Source organism: Pleuronectes platessa, chromosome 19 (genome assembly GCF_947347685.1).
Source record: "Pleuronectes platessa chromosome 19, fPlePla1.1, whole genome shotgun sequence".
Taxonomy (NCBI): Eukaryota; Metazoa; Chordata; class Actinopteri; order Pleuronectiformes; family Pleuronectidae; genus Pleuronectes; species Pleuronectes platessa.
Genome location: NC_070644.1, coordinates 9,562,356 through 9,581,929, shown reverse-complemented (window position 1 = coordinate 9,581,929; position 19,574 = coordinate 9,562,356). Strand labels below are relative to the sequence as shown.

The following is a 19,574-nucleotide window of genomic DNA, read 5'->3' as shown; positions in this document are numbered from 1 at the left end:
TCGTGACCGCAAAGACCCAATCAGCAAGAGGTTGCATCTTTGTTTCCAAACATCTCTGTTTCTATCCGTCCAGACTAAAAACATGTTTTCAAACTCAAACAGCGTTTTAAGCAGCGTTTTCCGAACTTCTTCATTTTAGGAGCTCTAAAACGACAGAGTGGCCTATGGAGAGACAGTAGTGTGGATGTAGCCTCAGTGACACACACGCACTCACACACACACACACACACACATTCTCCCCCCACTTGTCTTGGAGTTGTGTTAGTTTTACAGCATATATAAACAAAAGTCTCTATGCAGACTCATTTTCAGCATACAGTGAGATTAGCACTGTTTTAAATCTAATCATGCAGAGCTACAGCGATAGGCGGGGGGGGGGGGGGGTGGGGGTGCAACTGAGGTGGAAAGCGGCGACGTGGCAAGGTGCGCTATAGTGTGGAAAATGAAGTTTAAAATATAAACCAAGCAGAAACTCCCAGTGTACTGGCCGTCAGTCCCACTCTGTGTGCCCTTCAGCTGTACAGAATTACATTATTTACAAGTATCACAGGGGGTGTGGCGTCGCTCTGGGTGAGAGTGACTACGTATCCCTGCAGTGTAACCACACACAAACACGCAAATTCAGGCAACCTTACATCGGGGATTGTGTCGGGCTGGGGGGTTGAAATACAGCAGTGTCGTTACATAAGGGCCGGGTGGGGGGGGGGGGGGGGGGGGGAAAGAGGGGGTAAAAGGAGAATGGGGTTTGTATTGTACAGTAGCGATGAGCACAATGGGCAGCCCACCTTGCCACAATGACTGGAGCATAAATGCATTTGTGAGGAGTTGGGAGACCAGCAGCCAGCCAATATGCACTTTGCACTTTGAGGATGCCAGTCCAAGCGTTTGGTCGTGTTGTTGCGGATGCCATATACAAGATATTTGGGTAATATAAGCAAAGCAACTAGAGAATCGTTAACATACACCTCAGCTCATTTACTTCAGTTTAAATACCACTGCTGTTTTTGAATGACAATGCACAGGCTTTTAGATTTCATCATTTCAGATCCCATAACTTTTTTGCTCTTAATATATATTAATTTTGATCTTTTCTCTTTTTTTTTTACTATTTCTTTTTTTTCCATTTCGATCGTTGGGTTCTTCACCTCCGGAAGAACATGGGGTTGCGCAGGCAGGCTGCTAGTCACCTGCAACACCCCAGGGGTCCTGCGGAGGTCTCCAAGCTGCTGTCAGTGTCTGAGGCCAGGGTCTGGTCGGTGGACATGGAGGAGATGTCGTTGATGGAGGAGGAGGGAGGGAGGCTCTCGCTGCTGTTCACGGCTGCACCTGTGCTAAGGGAATCAACAGCAGCAGGGGGTTAAAACGTAAAAGAGTCCCGGGCGAAGACGGGAGCAGACATGCAGCCAGGGGAGTGCACACCGAGGGTAGATATAGTGAGAGGAGTGATCACATACATTGAGTATAAATGAGTTTGTTCAACAGCTGTGGGACAAGACAATCACATGTGAGTCTATATGAGACATCGATGAAGGCTTGGGTCCAGTGGGGTCCACAGGGAAGATCATGAAAAGCTCCAGAGCAAAGACTGTATGTAAAGATGGACGACACGTCTCCAGCTCCTCCCACTATTCTGAAATGAAGCCAATATACTGCAGATACAAACGATAAACGCTCTTGACCAATCATGTGTCAGAGTCAGCTGTCAATCGTTATGTTTTATCGTTGAACGTAGAACTATCTAAAACAACAAAGAAAACATCTTTGAGAAAATGTGTTTAACGTGTGCTTTAACGTTTTGTTTGGCTCATGCCCCTTCAACTAACATGGAGTAGGCAGGGTTTATAAGCTATACTGCAGCCACCAGGAGGGGATCAAGATGCTTCGGCTTCACATTTGGGGAGCCCTCAGGTCGTCCATCTTTACGATCTATGCTGTAGCGTAGTGTGTGGTTGTTTGCATAATTTAAAAAAGCGTCTTATAGTTTATTTTGAACTTGTATTCAGCATTCAAGTATTATTAAAGGATTAAAGGATCTGCGATGGTTGGACATAGTGGAAAGCACTAGGTAGGTTTTTATCTTTTTACTGAGGACAGTCTTTCTTCTTTAATACACCAATCCAATTTACCGATATCGATCTCGTTTCAAAGTCGAGATGGAAGCAGCCAACACGTCCCGCTGTGAACTTTTTTGAGCTCTCATTAATTCAGCCTGCGAGCTGTGGGCGAGCGGACGAGGCTGTTAACCTCCGTCTTAAACAAGAAGGATCAGAAGGTGTAAAAGGAATCGCACACTTCATCCTCCGCGGGTTTGGACGACACTTTCATTACATCCTTAGAGAGCGGATTCTGCTCTCCCCAATAAATCGACCAAGACATTAAAAGACAAAAAATGGAGGGACTGCTTTCCACAGGAGTTGTGGGTTGAAAGAGCAAAGCCAGAAGTATGAGAATATACGCGTATTTAAAATATGAGCATAATGACCGTCCCATCCTTTGCACAGAGGGCACGTGCAGTGTTTGTGTCTGTTCCCTGTGGGCTGTAATGGCTTAAAGGAGGCTGGTGGGCATTTCAGCTGACCCACAATAAAGCGACAGTAATTCAGGTTTAGTGGCCGACGTTAACCTGAAATTATCCAGACGGGCCATGTGTGAGAACGCAAATGTCTTAAGTCAGCTTCACAGTGTTACATCATAAATATCTGTTAAAATGGCCATGCAGGAGGAGAATAATGACCTCCACGTCAACCATAGTACAAATTACTGAGACAAAAACATTAATTAAGGTTTAAAATCATAACTTAATTAATAGTTATCTTAGAAAAAGCGAGCAAAAGCTATGATGTGGGATTATAACTCTTATTGTGTGTAATAATGATGGAAGGTGTGTGTGTGTGTGTGTGTGTGTGTGTGTGTGTGTGTGTGTGTGTGTGTGTGTGTGTGTGTGTGTGTGTGTGTGTGTGTTGTTGAAATGCTGCTTGGTATAAGTTGATGTTTTAAAGGTCAGCTGCGTGAGGTCAGCACATTCATTTTGTCTCTCGCACATCCCGCCATCACCTCTAATGAACAGCAGGTAGCGCTGTTGTCTGTGCAGGATGATATTTGTTTCTCATCTTCTAAACTGACCCAATGTCTTTTCTTTAGTGAAGAAAAGCTGCTGCTCTAATGAAGAAATAACAACAATCAACGTGCCTCCATACTGCCTCTCGGTGGCCAACTATGAAAACTGCATCTCCTTCGAGGTCATTTGCAGAGAAGCGTAAATATGAGCTGCAGCTTCCCTGTGATGGATCCCATCGGACCCGAACCTTTACCCATGACATGTTTCAAACATATATACACGATATTAGCAGTTATTATCAATTAGCTGTCTGAGAGTTTCCTTTTAACGAATACACAGGACGACACCACTGAACTCAACGACATTTAACTTGAGATGCAAGAGACGGGGACACATGGTCAACAGCACAATGGGTAACTCTATTTACAAAGGGGGGAAAACTCCAGAGAGATTATAGTAGATTCACTTACAGAGTCATTAGGGTTATGCACTGAGAGTACCTGAAGGTGAAGGTTGTCCCTTCACTACGCCATTCTTCGTTCTCTCCTCAAAGTTCATCACCTCTTTGTAGATGAGTTCTAGCAGGGAGCAGAGTAACGAGAGAGGGTCAACGAAACATGTACACAAAACTATATTCAATCCTTCATATCCTTCAACAGAAGCTGCAGTGACGCTGTAATGGGGCTTTAAGGCCTAAGGTAAATGTACACAGAGGATAACTTTAATGTAAGTATTTTACTTTCTTTTGGTCATTTATATTATTATATTCATTTTATTTGATATATTTTGATTTCTTTTTTTAAATACAATTAAGGATACGTACATGAAAGTACAATAGTATGAAATATAAATAAGTATTGGCTTATAAGTTGTTTTTGTGATACATTCTCAGAACATACAGCTCACATACAGAATTTCCTCATTTTGCCAGACTATTTTATTTACTTTTGGTCATTTCTACTACAATATATATATCATATTATTAATAGTTTTAAATAAGTATTCTCACCTTTCCATTCATCAATGGAGTGTTCTCTTTCATCCAGCTGCTTGTCATAGATCGCAGGTGGAGGCTGAGGGGGAGGGAGAGAAAGAGAGAAAGAGAGAGAGAGAGAGCGAGAGAGAGAGAGAGAGAGAGAGAGAGAGAGAGAGAGAGAGTGCATTTTAGTGACAGTTTAGCTAAACAACCCCATCAACAATATTAATTCAGTATAAAATGAATGTGTCTGTTAACACTGAGAATCTCCAGATAGAATACCCATTTAAAAAAAAAGATTCAATATTATACAGCTTTAGGTGAAATTAGTGATAAATCACTAAAAAATATGGGTATGAAAAAAATGTCTGAACAAAAGAAATATATCTATTAACATAATTCAACATTTCATGAAGTATATTCACTCAAAATAAACTCTCAACAATGCAATTGTTTTGTCCTCGAGGCAAATTACACATCACAATGTTTTAGAGCTTTACAATCAGGGTTGAATACCGGACACAGACACTGAGGTAAGAACATGAACAGCAAGAGGTTTGTCATTTCATCTAATGGGACAGAAAAATGTCGTCTGGTGTTCAGACAGCCTCCTCTTATCACTTATTCACAGAGATATGGAAACATAATCCTCCTCCTTCTCCTCCTCCTCCTCCTCCTCCTCCTCTTCCTCACAAATACGTATGACATTTACAGGTCAGCGTCCGGCAGCCACAGCAGGACAGAGGTGAGACTTGTGTCGTCCAGGAGTTGGCACTGCTCAACTTAATATCTTAAACCTGATTCATATCATATATATCATATTATGAATTTATTTTGATCTATAAGTGCTTTCTCCAGCCTTCAGAAACAAAAGACCGATAGAGGAGTCATTTTTCTTTCTTTCTTTTCTTTCCTTGCTTCTCGATGTTGGGCGGTTGTTATTTACCATGGATATTTGGATGAGATCTCTGGCCTTCATCAGCATGAGGTGACATTAGAGAAGGGGAGAACAGCAGAAAACGGGGTTTCATTCACAGCCATATTATACATACCACATCAACTCTGACACCAATATCATTCATTGGAACCGTCACCAGTACGAGCAACTACACATCACAAGACATGGGTACAGTCATAAAAACTTTCCATAAACGATTCAACACTACAATAGAGGTGTATGTGGCCAGTAAGGCTAACCAGTAAGGCTTTGCTTTCAAAAAATTAAAATAAATTCATCACCTGCTCATGCACTCAACAGTGTGGTATCTGTTCAACTGTATCCAGCTGGAGATTGGCTTTTTTATTTCCCAATCTCACTTTCACCTCATACTAATGAGGCGCTGATGAAAAAGTTCACAGAATACAACAGAGACACCACCTCTCTTATGTTAGAGTCACTCTTTGACGGCGTAGCTGTTAAAAATATGTATTTAAAAAACTTTAATCTAGGAGGAAAAGCTCCCAAAAAAGATTTAAGAAGAAAAATCATAAATGGGAGAGAAGATTTAAATGAGATGTCGACAACAAAAATGATGTCGACATCTCATGTAAACAATGCACAGTCCTGCCAAAGGCCTACTCACCGCCTCCACCTCAGCCGGGTCGTACCACACGTTGATGTAGGGGTGCTGTAAGGCCTCGTCCACAGATATCCGTTTAGCCGGGTCGATGATCAACATCTTAGACAGCAGGTCTCTGGCCTGGCTGGCTGTGATTTGAAAAAGGAGAGGAAAGAAAAAAAGACAACATCTGGTTGATTTTCTGAGGCAAAGAAAAACTATTCCCTCTGTATGACGCTAACGTGCCGGAGGGGGATTTAAAACATAATAAAGCAGGAAGGGAGGAGAGATAGATGGAGAGAGCAGGGATTAAAAGAGAATAATGAACATCTGCAGCCTGTCAAATGAAACTAGGCCTTCACTGCAACCCAGTCACGTGGCAGAGCTTTATTTTGACTATTTGATATTGTGGATTATGTGTGGGTACGATTTAAAGTGTGCACAGACACATAAATATATACTGTGATTTTGATAGCTGGTCTATTGTATGAATATTTACTTTTGTGGGAAACATACATACATTTGTCTTGTTTGTTTGTTTGCTTGAATGTTTTTCAGGCTTCTTTCAACTGGTTGAACAAAAACAAGACATCTGACGACATTATCTTTGGCTCCAAGATTTGGAAATACAGACGAGTCATCAGTTTTCAACTCAGACGGACTTCGCAATTGTTGCAAATCTCATGCACATGTAAATCTGATTACGCACCCATTGATTCTTAATACCCATTTGAAAATATTTGTAAAGCTCAGCACGCATTTTACACATCTACAAATCTGATTACGCGCACAATGATATAGATAAAGTTACACAACTCTTCACACACAAACAAATAATATTGCAGGATTATTAGCCCTAAGAAATTAGGATCAGGGTCTTTTGCCAAGTCGTAGCATTAATACAAACATAGGAAACAGTATCTCTATTGTAACTCTTTTGTGCATTATGAATAATTGCGATCTACAACTTGTTGTATGTACAGAATGACCATTATTGGCCACACAAACTTCAAATGAAACTTCAAACTGGCATATTTCTATATATATTTATTTTTTTCATCTTTTTTATGGCTTTGGCTTCTCAAAGTCAAAGACAATAAGCCCTCAGCATCACCAGTGGTTCAGTCGGTCAGTGTCTATCCCCTGCAGGACCTCTTGAACTGATCCGAAAGCGAGAACCCCCCAGCCACACACACCGTCCCTCTCCCACACGCTGACCTTCACTATAAATATCTCTGCAGCAGCAGCAGCAGCGGAGTGAAGAAACTGTATTAAGAGCGGATAAAGAAAGATGAGCCCTGGTGAAACCTGCTGCATTTTGCCTCAGAATCAACACATCAATATTAGAAGGATGGTGAATCTGTAAAGCGACTCCTCTTTCACTCTCCTCCCCCCGTTTTCCTCCTCAACATCGTCTGCCTCCTCCTGCAGTTCAAAAAATAACCAAAGCCCACAGGATGTCAGACTGGGATCCTGCCTGTCACGGTACAAGACATAAAACAAAGGCAGCGCTTCACCCCGGCCTCACACTCTCTCCGCTTCTCTCTCTTCTCTGGGTTTCCTCCAACCCTGTCACTTCAGCAGGTAGCTGCTGGAATACAATAGTGATTCATGAGGAATTTCACCCGGCAGCAGCTTTGATGTGAGAGTGAGGCGACATGAAAAGCATATTTTGCTTCATTTTATTGAAGAGACTTTCCCCCCCTTCTTAGAATGCGAGGCGGAGAGACTGCACTCCTCAGTCGAGACGCACGAGAGAAAAGACGTCTTCACGTTTAACGTGCGATGGAAGAAATACATAGAGTTCTCATAAAGGCTCCCTGAACAAAAGTACTTTTTTCAGTGTAACGTGAAGGCCCAAAGGCAGAACATACCTGTCAGCACAGTACAGTAACATTAAACCTTTATTTATAATAAGTTATCTTCTGTTGCATAAACTGTATTATTGTATCACCTGTCATGATTTACTTGGTTGGACTTGTTGTGTTTATGAACTTTTACCTTTTTGTTTTCCACGTGTTGTCTTTAGGGGGATTTATAACGATTTACAATCTTTTTTGGCACATTCCATTCTTTATTTCATGTTTTACTTTGAAGCTTTTCTGTTCCTTGCGTGTCTCTCTCCCTTCACTTCCTGTCTTTGTTGGCTTCTCCACCAATTTCGATGAAGATTTTAAATAAACAGTCAAATGAAGGACATATAAACAGTCCATGCGGTCACTGTGATCTCATCACCTGCAGTAGAGAACCACGGCTCCTCACCTTTGAGTTTGTTGTGCTCGGAGTCGGCGGGGAAGAGGCAGTCGGGGAACAGCTTGGGGAAGGTGAGGCCTGCGTACTTTGGCCGGTTCTCCACGTAGTTCCTCACCGTGGGCTGAAGCTTCTTCATGAACTCTGCTGCGGGCGTGCCCAGCTGCTCGATCACTTTGTTCCACTGGTCGATGTCTGATGTGGCGGGTCAGGATTAAGGGTAATACACACACATGGAATATGCATCCTCCTGTATACTACACACACACTATTTGTGTTTAGGACAAGTAAAGAAAACAGGATTATCTTTTCATTTCCTCATTGAAGTTTGGCCTGATTATATTCGGCGTTGTGATGGCAGAAAAAAATAACAAATAAAAAATGTTTTATAGACTGTTATCACTAAATGTATCAACAAGTGGTTGATCTCATGCTCTTTAGAACGATAAGAAAAGTTGATGTGAAAAAGGCCAAAGTTTTCCAAATTAACCATTGAAACTTTTATATCTAAAGAAAATAACTGTGTGTAATACATTTTCCTGATCCATCTTTTTTAATGAATTTAACGTTTTCTGTTCACTCTTCGTGTGTCGGCTTTTGTTTCTCCTCCTCTATTGACAAATATCTCCTCTTACTCCTCCTACCCCTCCTCCCTCCCCATGTTCTCACACAGAGTGCCAGTTGAGGTAGTCGGCTGCCAGGCCCACCGCAGATCCCCATTACTTCATCTTGCTGGAACGCCACACTCTTCCACCTCCTTTTTGTCTCCGTTGCACATTGGCCGCGTTCCACTCGGTGCTTGGGGTGTTTTTTTTTTCATCCGCGAAGGCTCTTATTCATGGCTCTTTAGCAAGTTGCTGGGTTCACCGGTGCCAGTGCCAAAAAGGCATGACTGTTGTTGGTGTTTTGAGTTCGAGCATCGTGCAGCCGAGCACAACAAGCTCTAAAGTAGGTTTCCGTGAAGGTTTACATGTGCAGCGGTTAGTGAAGGAGCGGCGGGAGGTCAGAAGGATACGGTCAGTCCCAGGGAACAGCACTGTCCCTCTTATCACCTCTCCAAAGATGCAGCCCACTGACCACATGTCCACTGGGGACACACACATGAACACACCCACACATGTATATGGACGAGCAAGAACACACTAGCTCTACCTACATCTACCAACCTCCAAGATTACCTGTATACCTGTTGCATTCACATATACATTTAGGTTATAGATTTGAAGCTGTAATTTTGTGTCACAGGCCGAACGAGTCAAAAATACTACCAGAATCAATTTTCCTGTAAATTCTCAACACACTCATTTAACACAGCGCTGTGCTAAATGGCCATCGAACACCCGGTCACCCTGAGGCTCGCTGTGCGGTGACCTGTGTAGAAACACTGCTATTCTCTATCATGGGTTTACAGACGCCCCGGGAAGGTGCAGAGAACTTCGGACATGTCGATATCTCCGGTCGAAAAAAGTCCATGAAGTAAATTAAGATTAGTAGTAAGGCAGGGTACCAGTCCAGAACTGATCTATAAGCAGATAATAAAAGTGTGTGTGCGACTGCTTGTCATTGATCTACAGTAAGAGCGGAGGAGGTGGAGGTTATTGTGAGAGCAGAGACGGGAGCAGAGATATTGCGGCAGAGCTCATTGCAGGGGTTTCACGGTCCTCCAGAGCGTTAATCTTTGGGGGACTGCTAGTTCAGGGATGTGGAGGTCATTAGATAAAAGCACCTGCAGTCCCAAGGATGCTGTGTCTCTCCCTTCTCATGTGTGATGCTACTAAACTATGAGAAAGGATAGAGCTGCCGACGTGACATATTTTTGTTACTGTCAACAAATCCCACGGAGAAGCCGAAACTTGACATTCTACCGTCAGCCTATATATTCCAGATGGAGACTATTTATGGCAGCAGGTTGGTGCTTGCGGGACTGACTCAAAACCAACTACAGTTCCAATGTTCATCATAATAAAAGATCATGTCACCCAGTGCAATGGTGTGACCATAGACCAGATATAAAGATGGACGACTTGACTGCTGCCCAAAAGTGAAGCCACTGCGTCTCGATTACCACCTGTATGACAGAAGTCTTTTTTTTCTGTCATACATGGTTTGCCCCAAAAGTTATGGCCACAAGTGAAGCCGATAAGATGCAATTAAAGGGCAAAAATGAAACGTTGCATTATCTTTGGGTGTTTCTGTGATGGAATATTGTTGGAAACAACAATCACAGCAAGTTCACAAGTCTACAAAATGTATAACATAGGTGTAGATGTTTTTACACATTTTAATGAGGAATTGGATCATATTCTATCTATCTATCTATCTATCTATCTATCTATCTATCTATCTATCTGTCTATCTGTCTATCCTCGTTTTGATACTTCCCAATCATGATAGTTTTAGCACTAACCTGCTGTTGCATGTTAGTGTCTAACATTTGAGAGCTTTCCTCACTTTGCCAAATGAGCTTGACTATGCAGATGCTCAACATGAATAGACCAGCTACTCGTTATTTATTCATTGAGAGATTCAGAACTGTGTCTGACTCACACATGGGGACACCCTGGGATAACAGGATGTGCTTCACGTGTGCACGAAATGTGCACGAACCCAGCGTGGGGGCCTGTTTGTCCTACTGAAAGAAAGTCGTCATGGGGGTTGCGACTGCAGCTCCCTCACTGCAGGAGAACACACCAGGTAGCTCTGCACAAACACCGCGAATAGAACGCACTAAAATATTCAGACACACAGACAGAGAGAGGGAGAGAGACTTCATCTCGTTAAAATGTGAGACTGAAGGAAGCTTTAGATTCAGACACACAGACAGGAGAGAGGAAATGTATTATGCTTCTTTTATGATGTTATTGCCAGTCGTATTGAAAGTGTTAAAAGGGGATCTGTTGGAACGGTTACAGACAGATGTGTGATGAAGCCAGACAGATGTGAGTGTGGTTTAGTTCACCTCAGTAACATACAGGGAACACCGGGCCCGGCAGGAAGTGACCATCAAATACCGTGTTGCACTTGGCATTGCATCTTTCCAGCTGTTACTACTTAAATCTGTACCCAGGAACTTTAAAGACGACTTTAAAATACTTTTTATAAAATAAATAGTGTTACCATCTATTAACGTTGCTCTGTGTCAACAAGGATACAGTCCCGGCCAGGGAAAAGGATTTTGTGGCGAACCATTTCTCCCATAATGCACCCCACCGACCATATATCCACTGCACGCACAGAGGTGAGGGAGCAAAAGAAAAGAGAGAGGAAAGAGAAGGTTAGTGACACATCTAGCTCTCTGAGAAACCAGTGATTAGAAAGAAGCTGTTATTTGGTGAGAGGGAAATAATTAATGAAGTCTGTAACATAAACGTCAATATGACTTTAAGTAGAGGACAAGCAGAAAATACCGAAAGTAGTCTGAGAAGATCCAACCAGTGGCTGAAAAATACAAACCCCTGGAGTCGACTGGTTCCCATTAAGGGAAGAAATATGGCTAATGAGCCCTTGCAAAGTTTGACTTGACCAGAATGGTTTTTAAGATTTTATAATCAATGCAATAGGCAAAAGTCCCATTAAGACAAAGCAGTTGCTTCAGAAGTACAACTACAAGATGTTGGTTCATTGCCATATGAGAGTGCAGTCTAAGGGAAGTAGAGCTCTAATAAACTGCAGTAATTTAGTGATAGAGCTAGATTACAACACTGTTTAGTTTCTATGACCGGGAATTTGTTTCATGCAAGCTCGTACAGACTCTCACCATTCTCTTTGTATCCCATGCCCAGGATAACCTCTGGGGCTCTGTAGTATCTAGTCACCACATAGGGGGTCATCATGAAGCTCGTGCCCGCGGTCCTCGCCAGACCGAAGTCCAGGATCTTCAAAGTGCAGTCTGACTTCACCACTATATTGCTTGGTTTGAGATCCTGGAGAGATGAGAAACACGGACATGAAGTTTATCATGTCATTTTTGCGATTGTCTGAGGAAGTAGAGACATGACAGGTATGTAACGTCACTTTAATATTCACCAACACTGAAAGGGTGAAACTGGAAGATAGCAATGGTCTAGATAAATAGATTTTGGGCTATAAGTAATATGTAAACATCAGCAGAAGTCAGTCCATATAGCACAGGGACTGCAAACAAGGGGACCCCATTCGCCTGACTTTAACTGAATGTAATAAAACTCTCCAGCTCCTCTCAGGCTTAATTGATGTGCAGTATGTAATTTGATTTGTCAATACAACAGTTCGGTTCTATTGGGGTGTTGTGTGTGGAACTATTTGTTGCTGTACCTTTTGAAAGAGTCAGGATAGCGGTTTCCCCCAGATTAAGATCTTTATGCTGAAGTAAATTAACAAACTGCAGACTGTGACTATCCTGTCATGAAATAGTGTGTTAGCTATATATAAATATAGGGATTCCATGAAACTGTAAATAGGGATTTCTTTTCTTGTAACACATTCTACAGTCAATTTTGATGCATCGTGTCCAGGACTTCCCTGGCTACCCACCTGGTGCCAGTTGTCCTCTGCACCACCAGGGGCGCCCTCCCCCTGCCTTAATGCGATTCTTATTCATGTATCACACATGTGTCAGACCGATCAATCTGGAGTTAAACACGGAAAACGGAGGTTCTTACCCTGTGAATAATGCCAGCTGCGTGCAGATGTTTGATACCACAGAGCATCTGGTAGAGCAGGTAGGACATTCGCTCATGGTCAAGCTCCATCTGTATCACCTGGCACAGGTTGGCATCCATCAGCTCCATTGCAAGGTACCTGAGGAAAGGGGTTCGGCAGGTTGAGTGACTGGCGAGCTGTGTGGTGATTTGTGTGCTAAGCTAGTTTGACAGACAAGATTGGCAAGGCAGCTTTTTGATTTTAGGCTCCCAGCTGAACAAGTACCTAAGGTCCTGAGTGCAGCAAGAAGTGATGACATCTTTCACCACAAACCCTATCTCTTTAACCTGGCTTTTGATTATAGTTTACCGACGTAATTTTATTGCATCTACGCAAAAATCCACAGGAAGAATCCAGAATTTTTTTGGGCATGAATCCCTCTATAGCTTGTTCTGAAAGTGAACACACTCTCATTCATCATTCAGTCTGGGTACAGGATATCTCAGGCAGCTTCAGATTACACGTACAGTCACTCTCACTCAACACACTCCAGCGGTTATGTCAGGTGCGAAGGAGTAATGATCACATCATGCCAAATAATTTCCCTTTTTTTGTCTCTGTCTTGCGATCAGATCTTTTTCTTGCAAACGCAATCATGCGAAGAAATGTTGATCATACTCACACATCCTGGAAGTCCTCTAATGATTTCTGTGGCGTGGAGACATTTAGTAAACTGATGATCTGCAAGAGAGGGGGAGAAGATGGAGAGGATCAACACACAGTGCTCGCAAGCGATGAGAGTTAAAGCGAGGGACTGTGGGTGGAAGTTGGTGACGACCTCGATGAAGGACGCTGCTGAGCCAGAGACGGAGAGAAGCGGGGAAGTGAGTTGGAACAAAAGAGAAGGGGATAAGTGTGGAGACGGAAGGAAAGGGCGCAGACTCCATTTCTGGAGGCACTGGAATTTAGTCACAACATTTGCAGTCGCTCATCTCCATTTTGTAGCGCAGGGATTTATCAGGGACCCGAAATAGACGCCGGCTGGGTTGCAGATAAAAAGTGGTTTTCTGTCCAACAATAGATGCATCCCCCTCCTTCCCTGCTTCCAGGGGGACTTACATTTTTGTGATTGACGCATTTCATGAGCACCAACTCCCGGTATGCCCTCTTGGCGTGGGTCTGGTTCTGGAAGGGTCGGCTCAGCTTCTTGATGGCTACATTTCTGTCCAGAACAGCGTCGTAACCCGCACTGCAGGAGAAGAGGACAAAAGAAAAACACACAGAACAGTTGAGCAATTCTTCCCCCGGTATTCATGGCTGGATGAGTCACTCTGTGTGATTGCCTGTCACTCTGACAATCCACGGTGAATGCCATTGGTCACAAAGACAAGAAGATGATTTCTCACATCACCGGCGAACAGATGACTTTGTTTTGAGCTCAATTTTATCCGTAAAACGCTTTGTTTCCCTCGGTCGTACGAGTAACGCTCTTTTCGTTGTGGCTGTCAAGAGGAAAAAAGGGATGTGCATTTAAAGGAATAGAGCGGATCAGTGAGCGCCCACTTTTAGAGTCGCTCTGTTTCTGCCGGTAAATTTCCAGTTCATTTTCTACATTGAGATTTTCAGAAAATCCTTAAAAGAGTTTTAAGCCTGGAACGACCAGCTACGAGATGAACCGTGACAAATAAAACACGATTTAGTGGTAAACGCAAAACACTGAATGATCTGATTTTAGCCAACGGGATTTTCACAGTTGTGGTCAGCATTTCCATGGTAACGGCCAGCTCCACCACATAGAGACGTCATTAGTTAAACCTGAGGATTGTGGGTAGTGTAGTATTTCTCCTTAGTGTCTTGATTAAAACGTGACCATCAAAATGTCAAAAATGGCTACTTTTGGGTATTTAAATGGGAACTTTAATATTACTTATAATGGTGGAAGAAAGTTGGAATAACGGGAGGTCGAGGAATTCGAATCATCATATTTCCCAAAACTGAACTTTAATTACCCTGCTGCTAATCACAGTGATGATAACGATGCTACAACACAAACCTTAATCACAAATAGTTGCCCGGTTATAAACAAAAAAAGTGCGATACAGTGAAACAAAAGTTTTACGCTGATGTTTTCTGTTCCCACAAAGTGGCTCCACCTATCGTAGAGGTCGTTACAGCAGAGTGAGTTCTCTGCTGGCTCGACAGAAACCCCTGAGAACCTCTGGGACTCGGGCTCTTTGTGTAGATTTGAGTTGCTTTTCAACAAAGAGCAGTACACAGACGAGAAAGACCCGCAAAATAAAAGTGCCACGCGCTTCACATTCTCAGCTTCAGCTCAGCCTGTGCGTTCTCTGACAGATTCTCCAGATGCACGGTGCCCGCAAATCGAGTTTCGGGGGGCATCTGTGTGCCGCCTCATTGCAACCGTAATCAAGACGCTGCCGTGCGTGGGTTCGTGGACGGCTGAGTGGGATGTGCAGCGGCTCGTCGTGTCTCTGTGGAGACTGCAGGCCGGGGATGATGTGTGACCATGGAAACAGCGGGGCCTTCAGGAAAGCATTGATCCAACGGGGATTTGAGTCAGTCATCACTTCTCTAGCTGAGTGAAAGATGATGTCATGACCAGCTAAACTACTTAAAGCCCTCATCCCCGCCTAAGATGCATGTATACGCTCATCCCGACTGAGCGCGGGTCAGAGGGCAGAGCTGTGCACAGATTGGGACGTCTGTGGGCGACGCAGAGATTCAGCTGCAGCAGTGTTGCAGGTTTTCCCCTCGCTACCATGTTGTCAGGCTTCACAGAGGCAGGGTTGATCGCTTAGGAACAGCAGAGCTTAGATTGGTATAGATACTGTTCTGTATCAAACCCTGCATGTATGCTTGTTGTATAATTAATACATGTTTCAATACATGGGATTTAGTCATCCAGGAATTATGCTGCAGATCATGAATTTTAAGCAAGTCACTAATCATAATAGTTCTATCATCATAAATAATTTTTTCCACCATATTGTTTGTTATTTGTTTCTTTATGTCTATAGTCAGAGAGACATTATACCAGTTTTCATGTGGTCTGGTTGTGGTAATACCGTGACCACGTGACACACCAGATGACAGCTGTGCCAAGCGACACACACCAGTGCAGGTTAAATTGGATCTGCACCGTCTCTCTGCTATCCATCTCGACAGTATCCTTCAAATGGGCACGGCCCCAGCATTAGCAGTTACAGCAGCACCCAAGCTCCTTTGCACGTGCACAAAATCGCTTCGCCGCGGAAGGGGAGAAGCGCCGGGGGCACGGGACGCCAAGGAAGGACAACGAAACGGGACAAGTGAAGGGCAGAAGGGGGGGGGGGGGGGTCTGCGGCGGGGAGAGCCAGTGAATCTTCAAACACTATATAAGAGACACTTGCAATTAACTTGCCTCATCCCGGGGAGGGTCTCCGGGGAAGCGTATATCGCCCCAGTGACACGGCATTAACATGAATATAACTTATAGATCTGTTTGACAAAGAGTGGAGGACACATTCCTTCGAGAGGAGCCTTGGCAGCGGTTCCACTGCGTTCTGACAGGGCAGGCGTGAGATGAATCACAACGAATACCAACTCCCTGCAATCGGGATTAAGTATTCACTTAAGTCCCCATCCTGTTGGGCCGCTATGGCCGACACGTCCACATCCTGAACAACAGATGTGTCATCAGCTCGTCGTGCCCGAGAGGATATCAACCCAATCAATTCAAATATTATGAAAGGCCAGACACTTTACATATACAGCAAGCAGTATCACAGAAAGGACTAATGTCATTTTTGATAGTTACTTCCAGCCTCTGTACTACTGATACTTTGATATAACTTTTAATTATTTGTGTGAATACTGAAAACAGTGACACTATAGTAATCCATTCTTTATTATTATTAATCTTTGTTTCCTGTACGTTTTTTTAACATACGCTACTTGTGACTTACTTCTATGACCCTTTGAGATTGATTTACACCACTAGCTCAAGCCCATCACTTGGGGATGTCCTGCTCCTACTGTAATATATATATATATATATATATATATATATATATATACTTGTAAAGGTCTATTTTATTCATGTTTATTCTATTTTGATTCTATTTTACCTGTGTTTATTCTTGAGCTATAATACATAATTGTCCCCCAGGGAAATTAATAAAAATGTATATATCTTTCATACAGAAGTAGCAACACTTATCTTTCATTTCCAAACGTGTGCTGACGTTTTCCTTATTTAGTTTTGGTATAACGAATATATTATTATTTAATGACTTTGTGATACAGCTAGAACCTAAGCATGTTAATTATGCCTATATTCCCATTAACACATGACTTATAATAAATCAAGTCTCACGTCTAAGATTGAAAGATAATTCCATTGATTTACATTGATTGGCGGTTTTTAAAAGACCTTCTGGGGGAACCTGCACTTGTATAACTTTACAAGATTAAAGCCCAATGAATTGTTTCTACATCCACAACCTTTTCAATCTTCAATGTTGAGCCGATCTATCCGTTTGCCACTTTGCTCAGCTCACGGTTTCTGTGGAGATGAGTCACATGGCTTCCCCGCTGTGCTCTCAAATGTTATGATGAAACCACACCAGAGAACAGAAGACTTGATTTCCCCACTGCCGAATCAACAGCATTAATCATGGAAACGTCACATGGTTTTCTGTAATTAAGTCAATCTATTTAACACTCCTTCGCTCCATGCTGAAAAACAACGAGCCGCGTTTCACCTCCAGTAATTATCCCCCACAGCAATAAACTACAAGCAATTAGAGAAACGACTAACAGCTAAATGAGATAATCATGCATTAAAGACAACATAAAAAAACAATTCAAATAGCCTAATATGATATTAAACAGGACATAAAGGAAATGCAGGGTTGGAGTACTTACCAGACAATTCCCTGAGCCCCGGAGCCGATGGGCTTTAAATTCTGGTAACGTTTTAAAACTGTGAAGGTGGAGTCTCCCACTTCCACACTGTAGAACTGGTTATCCACTTTGCTTTTGCTCATGTTGTAATGCTTGGCAATATATGACACATCCACTTGTTTTCCAAAACCCTGCAGAAGGCAAACAACAGAGGAAATAAACACGATGGGGGTTATTTATGTGTTTGCTGACCTGGAAAAGTGAGAAAGCATCTGTGAGAACATCAACAACTCTTAAAATAAAGTGGCTGAGGCCTGGACATTTTCCTGAAACCTTCCAAATGGAATGTAAAGTAAGATCGTAAGTGTCCGAGACAGTCGCTCTGGAAATTATCCGTAACATTTTCGAGTGAGCCCATATGGGAATACATCAGGGGAACCTCTGGACATTCGGAGCGAGTGAGAGGGTTGATGACTTTTCTAAACAGCCACAAACAAAAAACTGAAAAAAGACAAATCTAAATTTCTTTAAAAATGAGGTTCCACATATGTTGAAGACACCAGTCAAGATGCGGATAAGGGCCGATGCCAGTGTCAGTGTGCTGTAAACAGGCGTCTAACCTGGATAATCTCCTGCTGCCTTCGTCATAGCTAAAAGTTAGGAAAATGTCCACACCAAATTTTCCAGAGTGCATATCTGTAACAGGTTAAGTGTAACATTCATAAAGTAAATGTTATCTTATTTACCTCCACCAAGGATTTCACGTTTTCTACTTTATCTGTTTGTTTTTCGGCAGGATAACCAAAAAACAAACAAAGTTTAAATTTAGCTGATTTAAATGTGGTTTGAGAAGTGAACTCTGGGGCCTTGGTGGAGGTGTCACTCTACTGACTGGACACACTTTAAATGCGAGTAGTGCTGTTGAGTTTACACAGTTCTTTGCATGCAGAAATATTAAGTATTTTAAAGCCATGTAGTGTCATTCATGCCACTAAGGTCTTTACTCTCTTAACTAGATATTCATACATTAAAGGGCAGAGAAGGGAGGAGTGGCACAAATGATGACACAACAAAAATATCACTTAATTACAGACTGGGTGATTACAACACAGCTCACAGACCGAACAAACAGAGTAATATCACTGTGTGTGACTGAAGGCCACGGGCTCCCACAAATTGAATATATGTTATATGTACAGCATGGCAGTGAAGTTGCTTCTACTGTGCAGCCAGCGGTAGCAGCAGTGGCTGTGAAATGTCCAGCTCCACGTGCATGTCTGGCACACACAACTCCTGCAAAGCGACTTAATAAGTTCTGGGTACGTGGAAATAGCCTGTAGCGTTAGCCTGCAGCAAAACACACAGTCGTCCCACCCAGGCCTGTGATGCAGACTGCAGAGTTTATGAAATGACTTACGCCGCCACATCTCGAGAGGAGACAGGCGATTAAAGGAAGACACTTTGCCTTTTTGTCCTGTGCAGGGATCTCAGCTACAGCTATATGGAAAACAAGGTCTAACTGAAATATTTGTAGCTTTGCTATAGTCTGAGATATTTACACCCCAGCGTCTCCTCCCCAGTGGAAATCTTTTTGCAATAAAACATTTAACAGGATTATGTTCCTTTTTGTCTTAAGCACATTTTGCTGATGTTTAAAATAAGGCGTGCACAACAGTGTATATTACAACACAGAATACAGAGCAATGAAGGGGAAACGTAAGGGAATGTATACTGTACCTTTTTTACCTGTAAGGAACACACACCTGACAAAAGGCTATCTTCACATCCAGGATTGGTTCGCTGCAGTTATATAAGAAATGTCTGCTCATAAATACCTGGAAGACAAACAGAGGAGAGTGGGAATCAGAGAGGGAGTGTGTGTGTGTGTGGCGTCGGCTTCAGTAACAGGAAGTAACAGTAGATGAGCTGCAACTTTTTTCATTGTGTGTGATGGGAACTGAAGTGACCACACAAATCATTAGGAGTGAAATATAAAATGTGCAAGATGAACATCTCTTGTCTTTATACTCCATTGTATATGCAAGTACTTTTATATTTTTTTAGCTTGGGACTTTTTTCTTCTTTGATAAAGTCTGTCTGTTAATGTTTGTTCTTACAGCATCAAATAATTAATTAAAACCAAACTTAGTGGAAAAGGAACACTTGAGCACAAATCAGTGTGATAAGAACTACCTAAAATTTGTAT

At 42.6% G+C, this 19,574-nt stretch overlaps 1 protein-coding gene across 6 annotated transcripts; it reads right to left on the bottom strand.

Moving 5' to 3' along the window:
* Positions 1-1,183: 1,183 nt before the first annotated feature.
* Positions 1,184-19,200, bottom strand: mapk10 (mitogen-activated protein kinase 10). 6 transcript variants are annotated; one of them, XM_053411078.1, is made up of 13 exons: positions 19,132-19,200; positions 17,390-17,559; positions 13,583-13,712; positions 13,146-13,204; positions 12,484-12,622; positions 11,601-11,766; positions 10,996-11,067; positions 7,856-8,038; positions 5,618-5,742; positions 4,981-5,007; positions 4,068-4,131; positions 3,559-3,636; positions 1,184-1,326 (listed from the first exon to the last, which is right to left on the bottom strand). In XM_053411078.1, exons 1-13 carry the CDS (start codon positions 19,195-19,197, stop codon positions 1,184-1,186), a joined length of 1,422 nt encoding a protein of 473 aa, XP_053267053.1. In that variant the 5' UTR covers positions 19,198-19,200. The 6 variants fall into 6 exon arrangements, with proteins under 6 accessions (XP_053267053.1, XP_053267048.1, XP_053267049.1 ...); XM_053411073.1 differs by lacking the exon at positions 4,981-5,007 and having other exon boundaries at positions 19,132-19,197; XM_053411074.1 differs by lacking the exons at positions 4,981-5,007; positions 10,996-11,067 and adding an exon at positions 8,859-8,930 and having other exon boundaries at positions 19,132-19,197.
* Between the last annotated feature and the right edge of the window lie 374 nt (positions 19,201-19,574).

Bases quoted from the DNA above. Each gene is read 5' to 3' on its own strand.
- mapk10 (XM_053411078.1), bottom strand. From the start codon at position 19,197: ATGAGCAGACATTTCTTATATAACTGCAGCGAACCAATCCTGGATGTG. The intron at 8,039-10,995 runs GTATCCTTGTTG...CCGCCACATCAG, and splicing joins CCTTTTCCCTGGCCGGGACT to ACATCGACCAGTGGAACAAA. The intron at 1,327-3,558 runs GTACTCTCAGTG...CCCTTAGCACAG, and splicing joins GGGACAACCTTCACCTTCAG to GTGCAGCCGTGAACAGCAGC.